Source organism: Hypanus sabinus, chromosome 6 (assembly GCF_030144855.1).
Source record: "Hypanus sabinus isolate sHypSab1 chromosome 6, sHypSab1.hap1, whole genome shotgun sequence".
Lineage (NCBI taxonomy): Eukaryota > Metazoa > Chordata > Chondrichthyes > Myliobatiformes > Dasyatidae > Hypanus > Hypanus sabinus.
In genome coordinates, this window is record NC_082711.1 from 159,787,501 (window position 1) to 159,797,857 (window position 10,357).

Sequence of the window (10,357 nt, forward strand, 5' to 3'; positions counted from 1 at the left end):
ATTGCAGTTCATCTAATCACAGTGAATACAAAAAAGTGAACTGGAATTACTGTAATATGTACCGAGATACAAACTCTACTTTAAAAGATTAGCTTTATTTGCCACATGTACATAGAAACATACTGTGAAGTGTGTCACTTGCGTCAATGACCACAGCCTGAGGCTGTGTTGGAAGAGCAGATTGGAAATGTCACCAAGCTTCGGGTGCCAACACAGCATATCCACAACTTACTAACCCATACGTCTTTGGAATGTCGGAGAAAACCAGAGTCTCCGGAGAAAACATACAAATTCCTTACAGACAGTGACAGAAATTGAACCCCAATTGCTGGCACTGTAAAGATTTATACTAGATGCTACCATACCAGCTATCAAAAAGTTTAGATGCTGTTACTAAACTGATAGTTTTAAGACTATTCCCAAATACTTCAAGTGGTTAAAATATTTCTCCATGAAAATCACCAAAAATATCAAAAACTAAATTTACTTTACATATTTCACACCAGTGATTAGTTTCTAGTCAGAAGATACATGTTAAGGAACTTCAGTAGTCAAAATTAACTTCAAGCTTCCAATAAATTGAAACAGCAGCAATGACAGACTGCAAAAGAGAAATGCATCTGCCAAGACTACAGAAAGTCAAGTTTTCCAGACATTATATCACTGCCTCAAAGCTCTATTGCTTGCAGCCTTGAAGTTCTTTCCCACTTCAACAGGTAAAGTTTGAACATTCAAACTTTATTGGCCAACAGCTTGATAAACTGTACTTAGAAATCACATATGTATGTATAAAAACACACACCTTTTCAGAAGCTGGACATTATCAAGGCTAGCATTTAGTACCCATTTATTGCCCGAGGAGACGATGGCAAACGAATTTGAATCGCTGGAATCTTTCTCGTTAAGATACCCTCACTATGCTGTTGGGGAGTTGAAGGATTCAGACCTAGTGATGAAGGTACATTTCCAAGTCCAAATCACATACATGCTGGAAGGCAGACACCCAAGGTACTGGCTCACCACCAATTACTGCAGTTCTCTAAAGTCTACATTGAATGGGAACTCTAGGACTTAAACTGAACAACTGAAATATATCCGTATTTCATTTTCAAATCAGTGAATGCAATTGTGAAGTGGTCATGGTTCAGCACAGGTGCAGTATCTCACTGCTCTTAATAGTAGAGCTCATGGGCTTGGGAGTTGCTGCCATTATTACAAAGTGTTGTGGTTTATTATTGTCATATGTACCAAGATGCAGTGAAGAACTTGTCTTGCATATTGTTTATATAGATTACTACACAGCTTGAATAAGGTAAAATAATAACAACACAGAATAGCGTGTAAAAGCTACCAAAAGAACGCACTGCAAGTAAATGACAATGTGCACAAACACAGGGTGATTTGCTTGGCCAAGAGTCTATCTAATTGTACAAAAGGTACATCCAATAGGTGAGCCTGGTGGTATTTTTCAGGCTTTTCTATCTTTTGCCCAATGGAATGGGGGAGAAGGGAGAATGTCTGGGGCGAATGGGGACTTTAGATTATACTGGCTGCTTTACTGATGAAGTGAGAAGTATAGATAGAGTCCACGGAGGAGAGGCTGGTTCCTGTGATGTGCTGAGCTGTGCCACAACTCTCTGCATTTCGTTGCAGTCATTGCCACACCAAGCTGATCTTGTACAAAGTATTTCCGTATATGTCCCAAGTACTATGCACTTCATACATAGAACACAATGGTACCACTGTTTTCAGACACAAAGGATGGTGGATAGGGACTACTTTCTCCTGGATGGTGCTGAACCATTGAATACTATTGGAACTGCATACATAATGGGATACAAAGAGTAGCACATCACATTACAGCCTTACAGATGGTGGTAAGTATTAGGGCAGGGACTGTTAATAACACAAACTTCAGGTCATCTAGCCTCTGACTTAAGTTTGAAGGTACAGTATGAATATGGCTGGTTCAGAAGAGTTGATGGTCAATAGGATCCCCAGGATGTTGACGGTAGGCCACTGATTGTGAAGATTTGGTGGCAAGCCTCATTTGTGAGATGCACTCCCTGATGCAAACTTATTCATCAACAGAACAATACTTGTACAAGTTGTCTGTGTAAATCTGCAGGCCAGTCTTAAAACATTTGTTTTGTATATTTAATTCAAGATTTGGCAAAGAAATCATGCCTTCCTGCATGAACCTGCACGCCTTGGAATCACAACAAAATATACAAACAATAGAACTCAGTAAAGCAAACTTATTAAAACTCTTGCCTATCTCAAGTATGTCATGCATTAACTCAGAGCTTATATACCAATGCATGACTTATCACCTCCTTTCAGTACAAAATACATCAGCTTAAACAATAGTAAAAAGTTTTAGTAACACAAGAGTGTGTTGGTTTATCAAAACTTTAAAATCCAATCAACATAACAATGAATTAGCAGCTGCCTGAAATAACATCTCTTCCCTCTCTTACCGCTGGCTGATCCTCTTATTTCCAGAATTTTCCATAGTTCCGATTTAGCATTTGCACAAGGTGCACTGGTTTTAAAACAGCATCTTAAAAGCCAATGACACAGCTGACAAACCACATCCTCTAAGAATACTGACAAATGCAAAACAGTACTATAAACCATCAGATATAAATGAACTTTGGATCTAATTTCATCAAGAATAAAACCATGTTGACATTCTGTAATGTCATGCTGAATATAATCCGATATATGTTAAAATTAGGAAGGAATCCAACTAATGAAGTTGCCACCAATGAGTACACGAATACTATGATACTTTGCTGATAATGAATAATTCTGCGCACCACTAATACACAAGTTCAATGCATTTTGCCACCATCTTCTCAATGCAACTGATAAAAAGCAAAAAGGTAGTCGAGGAAAGTTTGCCAATCCAAATGCCTTTTCACCCCCAAATGTCTCAAAAGAATCAGCAATTTAACCACAGCGACTTCTAACTACACTACAGCTTTGTAATGTAGACACTCCCAAGGACTGTTACCAAACAAAAATTAATTTGGATTGTATATGGAGTAACTAGGGAGTACCAAAGCTCGACAAAGAGTCAGGAGTAATGCGAGGGTGCACAGCTAGTGCAGAGAGACGTGAAAAATACCAAGGTACTGCATCGCCTCTTGCCTACAAACATCTACTAAACAGTAAAACAAGCAGCCCAACTAGTTGAAGGACGTGATGATGGAACAGCACGCAACTTTGAAATTGCTATATTGATTGAAAATCCATGATTAAAAGGTGATGAAAACAAAATAGATGTTAATGATATTTTATTGCATTTACCAGGTAGTCTGTTGTATTATGTGTATGGCCAACCAAGCTTCATAAAGAATCGTGAGTCTTTGAAATGGTAAAACTGACATTGTTTAAGAGCATACAGTGTACTGCAAAAACTTAAACTAACAGCTTGGCTGTAAAGTAACTGAGTTAAAGCCAATGGGAGGGGAAAAATTTGAATCATAGAATAAAACTGTATAAACGGAATCTTTAAAACAGGTCACACACAAAATGCTGGTAGAACACAGCAGGCTAGGCAGCATCTATAGGGAGAAGCGCTGTCGACGTTTCGGGCCGAGACTCTTCGTGTTTTGGTCAGAAATCATACACATGGTGCATAAATGATACTTCCAACATCTAGCAAATTCCCTTGCATAATACTAAATATGAAAACATCGAAGGTGACTCCCATTTAAGGAGGGAAGGAAGTAAAAGACAGAATTATGGGGCAGTTAGCCCAAACTCAGTAGTTTGTATGATATTAGAGTCCATTAATAATGAAATGTCAGCATACCTGGAAGTACATGACAAAATAGGACAAAGTCAGGATGGTTTCATTCAGGAGAGATCTAGCTTGACAAATCTGATAGAATTCTGAGGCAACAAGCAGGTTAGACAAAGGAGTCTGTGGAAGTATGTAACTTACTTGGATCTTCAGGAAGCTACTCAGAAGGGCAAGAGTTGATGATGTAAGGCAAAGTACTAGCAGATGTAGATTAGTTAGGCTGACGTTGGAGAGTTGGGTAAAGGGAAACTTTTCAAGACAACAGCTGGAGACTAGTGGAGTTCTGCAAGTCAGTGTTGGGACTAGCAACTTTTCACTTAATATTTATGATCTGGATGAATGAAATTGATGGTATTTTGGCCGACTGCAGATGATGCCATGATACACAGAGGGACAAAGACTGCTTCAAAGGCTGAGAGTGTGCAGAAGGACTGCAGATTGGGAGAATGGGCAAAGGTATTCTGGATGGAATATAGGGAAGTCTGGCATCATGCACTTTGATAAAAAGAATGAATGGGGAGAGCCTTCAGAAATCAGAAGTACAAAAGGGTTTGGGAATCATAATTCAGGATTTCCTCAAGGTTAACTTGCTGTTGAGTGAACAGTAAGAAACGCAAATGCTTGTACTTATTTGGAGAATACTACAATATAAAAACAAGTATGTACTGTTGAGGTTTTAGAAGTTGTCAGCCAGACTGCATTTGGAATATTGTGAGCAATTTTGGACTCCATACCCAAGGAAAACATGGAGAGCACCCAGAGAAAGTTGACAAGAATGATAATCGGGAATGAAAGGTTCAGTGTACGAGTATTTGATGACTCTCAGTCTATACTCTTGAGTTCAGAAGGATAAGGGGAGAATTTCATTGAAATCTATCAAATACTGAAAGGCTGGAGAGAGAGGGGACATGGAGATGATGTTTCAATTAGTAAGAGAATCCAGAATCCAAGGGAACAGCCTAAGAAGCTTTAAACTGAAATGTGGAATTTGCTGCCACAGAGTGCAGAGAAGTCTAAGTCACTGGATGTATTTAAGACAGACTGATAGGTTCTGATTGGTAAAAACGTTAACTGTTATGAGAAGGCAGAAGAATGAGACTGAAAAATATCAGCCAAGACAGAATGACAGAACATAACCGATGGGCCAAATGGACCAACACTATTCCACTACCCTATGTTCCTCTGGTCTAAATGAAACCATAAAATCTAACCCTGCATTTACATTTTGTAAATGTAAATCTAACATTTACAAATGATGAAATGGCACAATGCTGTACAAATTGAATCGACATGCCCAAAGTTGCAAAAAAGAGAAATTTCACAAAATTTTACTTTGGCTCAGTCTTTAGTATCTCATCAAAATGAGATTGTTGAACATATGAAAGGAATAGAGAACATGCTGAGGAATTGGGAAAACAAACCAACCTATATACCAGATACAAGAATGGATAAACCTCAAGTCATTGATATTTTCAGGAGCAGCACAAATACTCCAAAGGAAAATATATTTCATTAAAAAAATTGATTAAACCTGCAGATTACTGGAAAGATGAATGTGTAAATCAGACATAAATTCCAGCTGATCAGAATATAGGATAAAGCTGATATGTAGGGGGTTCTTAAAAATCTACCAAATCAATTTACAAACAGAGAGTGTGTGTGGTGGGGACTAGTTCTGTCATCTAGTAGATTATTCAGGCATCAAATTATCCTAACTGAAAACAAAAGTCTCTTCCCCTGGTTTAACCTGCATTACAGTACCCAGCAATTATCACTTGCCCTCCTAGATACAAAATATTTTGAAGATAATGAATTTTGATGTCAGTTACATCAACTGTACTCTCAAAGTTTTTAAGAATCTGCATCAGGATCAAAAATTAACCGATGAGTTTACATCAACAAGCAGAAAGAAATGTCTGACATTAAACTCCCAACTAAAATGATGCACACTGCACTAAAAGATGGAACACGAGTACTTCCATAGAAAGATTATTTTGAACTAAAATAGCTTTGCTGAGATGGCTATCTCAATAATGGAAAACTAGAGTCTCCGACCTTCCTCAAAAGTCCAGCACTTCCTACTAAAATCATTAAGAATGCTGCCAACTCGGTCCAAATCTGACAGTAACTACCCGAAACGAGAAGTCAACTAAAATGGCGCTGTGAATCGAAAATATAATTTAAACGGAGGTCGCCATGTTGCGTATTTGCAAACACACAAAGTGAAGGAAAGGAAGGCATCCGCCTCGGTGCAGAGAACAGTGCTCAGGGACCAGGCCCGTGAGCACAACAGGAAGCAATCTGCGACTACAAACAAGGCCGGGAAGAAGAAAAACAGACACGAGAGGTTAGTAACACCCCCCCCCCCCCCCCCACACACACACACCAAAGCACACACAGACACAACCCGTTCCTTGCAACCCTTGTTTGCAAAGTCAAAAGGAAGGCCTATAGATAAAGATATCCCCATAAGCAGCTCCTTCCTGAATAATGGACTTGGCTCTACATTTAAGTATTGCCAGACTCTTACACTTAAAGATCAAATGGGGGCTCCAGGTTTCATTCCGACCCCCAGTGACAAGAGGTTAGAAAACGAGCCAGGGAAACGCAGGAAACTGTGCAGAAACCAGCCACCCAATGACACAAGTAGATTTCGAGTCCAAGCCTTAGGTAGGACGAGTAAGGGGAGAAAAAAAACCAAATTAAAACACACAACCAGTACCTAAAACATCGGGGGTGGGGGAGCAGACAGGCCATTGCAACAGGATCAACCCTCTACTGAAAGGCAGGGCTGCACAAGATAACAAACTGCATCGCCAAGGTTCTGTATCGTCACTGACCAGCACTGAAGGTGGAAGGCGGCCGGGCAGTGATCGCAGCAGAGCAGGTCGCCTCCCTCCTTGCAGCTATCGCAGGTGTCGTGGTTGGTGGCCCGGCCGCTCCGCCGCGGCTCCTTCTCCAGCTTCTTCGCCTTCTTCTCGCTCTCCTCGCTCTTCGGAGGGGCCAGCAAGGCTTGAATTTTCTGCGCCCGTGGCGACGAGCAGCAGGTCGGGGTGGAGTGGTTGAACGGGAGAGAAAGGAGGGAAAGGAAAAATTTAAAAAAAAATCAGCAAGACGGCCTAAGATTACACATAAAGGTTCATTTCACATCCTTTCCTCCCCACCTTATAAAGAGCTGGATATTTCCAGTATCTGTAACAAAAGGGCAAATAAGAAGATCGATGCCATTTGTGCAAAGGTGGATTTTGCAGATTGTAATTATTTTCATTTAACCCGGGGGTGCACGGCTTGTTTCGGCGCGATCAAGAAGGGGGTGCGGGGGGTGGGAAGAAAGAGCGTATCTCACCTCCATCAACCCTCCGGAGGTATCCAAATCGTAGACGATGGTCTTGGTCTCCATTTTATCCCACATTCAACACACGGTGGCTTTTCTTCACTGTGCAGAAGCAGAGGGCCCCGTGATGGAGGCAGCCCCCCGAGCCGTCACAAATACCCACAGAAGCCGTCACGGCGAAGGCCCGCGATCCGCTCGCCGACCAGCCGATCCGAGGCGGCAGCAGCAGCAGCAATAACAACACACACACACAGAAAGGGAGGTCTAAACGAGTAAATCCAGGGTAATCCCAGCCGATCGCATTCAGAGGAGGACAGCAGAGCCAGGCCGCAGCCGGGGCCTAACCGACATGAAGCCTTCCCTGGGCGACAATAATATTCGCGTCGACCCGCTCGGTTTCCATCCGTGCCAGAAAGCCCCAGAGACACAACCATGAAGTAGGTAATCCCGCCACTGGACGGACGCTCGGCAAGCACGGGCCGTCAGATGCAAGGAGGTCGCTTCCTCGGGTGTTGGAGCTGCCTGAAGCCCGCCAGCGCAGACACAAACACTCGGAGCCGAGGCTGCTCGCTTTACATTTTTTTCTGCCTCCAACTTGGCGCAAACTTTCCACACACATCACACAAAACGCGCAGGCGTCGCACCGAGGGGGAGGGGTGCGGTGGCGGTGAGGGGGGGGGGTGGAAACCAGACACCGACCGCGCAGGCGCAGTGGCGTTCGCGACTGCCACCGACCGCGCATGACCGAGGACCGCACACTCCAATCGGACCCTGCAGCTGCGCAGTTCCACTCCACCGCAAATTTCCCCCCCCCTCACCTTTCCCAACGGACTCCAAACGCGCATGCGTCTCAGCGAAGCGTGCGCGATTTGACGTCAGAGCCGAATCTCGCGGACAATTGGTTGCCTGATCCACAGCCCGCCCCCGCCTCCCTGCTGACGCCGCTGCTCGGGAAAAGGGAGCGCACCCTCAACTCCGCAGGCGCAATCCGCCGGAAATGAGACTTGTTCACTGCGCATGTCTTTCGTCTCAGAAGCTGGACAAGATATGATGTAATTGGTTCCTGGGAGTCGAGGAATTTTGGGAGTTGTAGTTTTCGTGACGAAAGCCGCCGCTCAGAGCGCGCAAGCTGCAGCTTTTGCAGAATTGGCGGAAGATGTTATGTAAATATTGCCACTAGCGTCACTTAGTATCTGTTTACTTATGTTATAAAATTCATAAATTCTCAGCAATTTTTGTTCTAATTATGTTCTTCCTCGTAAAAGTTGCGTAAATTTTTAAAATAATTTATGTTTTTTTTCTCGTGAATGCTGCCAATTTCACGCTATGTGCCTGTGATGCTGTTGCAAGTAAATGTTTCATTGTACCTGTGCATATATGCACTTATACAAATGACAATAAACTCGAATTTGATTTTGGCTTGAGGCAGAATTGATGAATGCTTATTGACTTGAATGTTAATTCTCTTTCTCTCTTCACAAGTGCTCCCCCAAACGACTGAACAATGCTGTTGAGCATTTCCAGCCTTGAATATGATTAGTGACTCAATATTTACAGCTCTATGTTGAGGGAAGTAATCTCTGTTTGACTCTGTTTTAAATGGCAAGCCCTAATTGTAAACCACGTTCCTTAGCTTTATAATCCCTGGGAGGGAAAACATTCTTTCCGTATCTACCATGTAATGCCCCCTCAGAATTTTATGTGTTCCATCGAATCATCTCTCATTCTTCTAACTTTAAATGAGTGGAGGCTCAAGCTTTCTGCATAAGAAAACATCAGAGAGCAGGAGTCAGCCTGTTGGCCCTTTGAGCCTGCTGCTCCATTTATTCCCGTTGCTGATTTCATTGCCATTTCCCTTGACTATTCAAAGGTTCGTTTATTATCTAAGCATGCAACTTGAAATTATTCTTCTCTGGGTAGCCAGGAAACCAAGAAGGAAAAGAAAGCTAAACCCCCAAAAATTCCCCCTCCCCATACAAAAAACCAAAAACAGAACACATAACAGGTCGATCTTTTTTGAACATCTAGAATTTCTATTTTGAATGAATTGGATTAGTGAGTCTCCACAGACATTATCAGGATAAACAATTCCAAAGATTTGCTAGCCTTTATGAGATAAATTTCTTCTAAATTTCTGTCATAACTGATCAAACATTGATTTGGGATGGTGAATCCTGGTCATAGACTCCTTTATGGGGAGAACATCTCTCTCTGCAGGAATCTTGCATTTTCTGCATGAATTTTAGCAGCTTCAACAAGTTCTCACTGCACTCTTTGGAACTCTAGGGAATGAAGACCTAGTCCACTCAATCTTTTTTTCAGAGGGTAACCATCACCTCATAACTCCCCTTCCCCACTCCCACCTGCCAACTTGTCCCTGTAACAAATCGTGTGAATTTTTGCTACATTCCCTAAGCGGAAAGTGTTCTTTTTAACTAAGATCAAAAGTACACAAGGGGTGATCTTGCTAAGGCTAATCATGTTATATGGTTGCAGTGAGATGCCCTTACCCTTGCAGTCTAATCCTCTCATAATATGGAACAACATTCAACTGTCTTCATCATCCCTTGTTGCACCTGTGTGCTGGATTTTAGCAACATGGATACATGGATATCTATAGTATATCCCCTTGAAAATCAATATTACCCAATCTTGAGTGAATTAGGACCCTTGGTTCAATGGTGCCACAACAACAACCTCTCCCTCAACATCAGCAAAGCTAAGTAGCAATTTGATAACCTCAGCAAGCCTAAATAGGGCAAATGTGCTCCAGTCTACCATGGGGGATATCGGCAGTGGAATGACTCAGCAGCTTTAAATTTCTGGGCATTAACATGTCACATGGCCTGTCTTGGGCCCAGCAGAATAACACGGAAAGTGTGACAATGCCTTTATTTTCTTAGACGTCTAAGGAGGTACGGCATGTCACCAAAGAACCTACAAGTACCAATGTACTGTTGTAAGGATTTTGACTGGTTGCATAGCAACAACACTGTGTAGGCATGTAAGAGATTAGGTACATCACAAGCACATCCCACCCCTCCACTGGTAGTATTTATAGGAAGCACTGCCTCGGGGAGGGCAACACCTATCATCAAAGATCCCACCATCTAGTCCACGTCGTCTTCTTGCAGTTTAACATTAGCAGGAGGTACAGGACCCTGAAATTACACACCACTAGATTCAAGAACAGCTACTTCCCTTCAACC

General features: G+C 42.3%; 1 protein-coding gene across 2 annotated transcripts in view; it reads right to left on the reverse strand.

Annotated features, from left to right (window-relative positions):
* The window catches only part of phf12b (PHD finger protein 12b), a 75,232-nt gene extending 67,446 nt beyond the window's left edge, over positions 1-7,786 (reverse strand). For both annotated transcript variants that reach the window (XM_059973300.1, XM_059973299.1), the window contains exons 1-2: positions 7,161-7,786; positions 6,655-6,836 (exon numbers count right to left, since the gene is read on the reverse strand). In XM_059973300.1, coding sequence (XP_059829283.1) covers positions 6,655-6,836; positions 7,161-7,226 — 248 coding nt within the window. In that variant the 5' untranslated portion in view covers positions 7,227-7,786. The remainder of the gene's footprint in view (positions 1-6,654; positions 6,837-7,160) is intronic.
* Between the last annotated feature and the right edge of the window lie 2,571 nt (positions 7,787-10,357).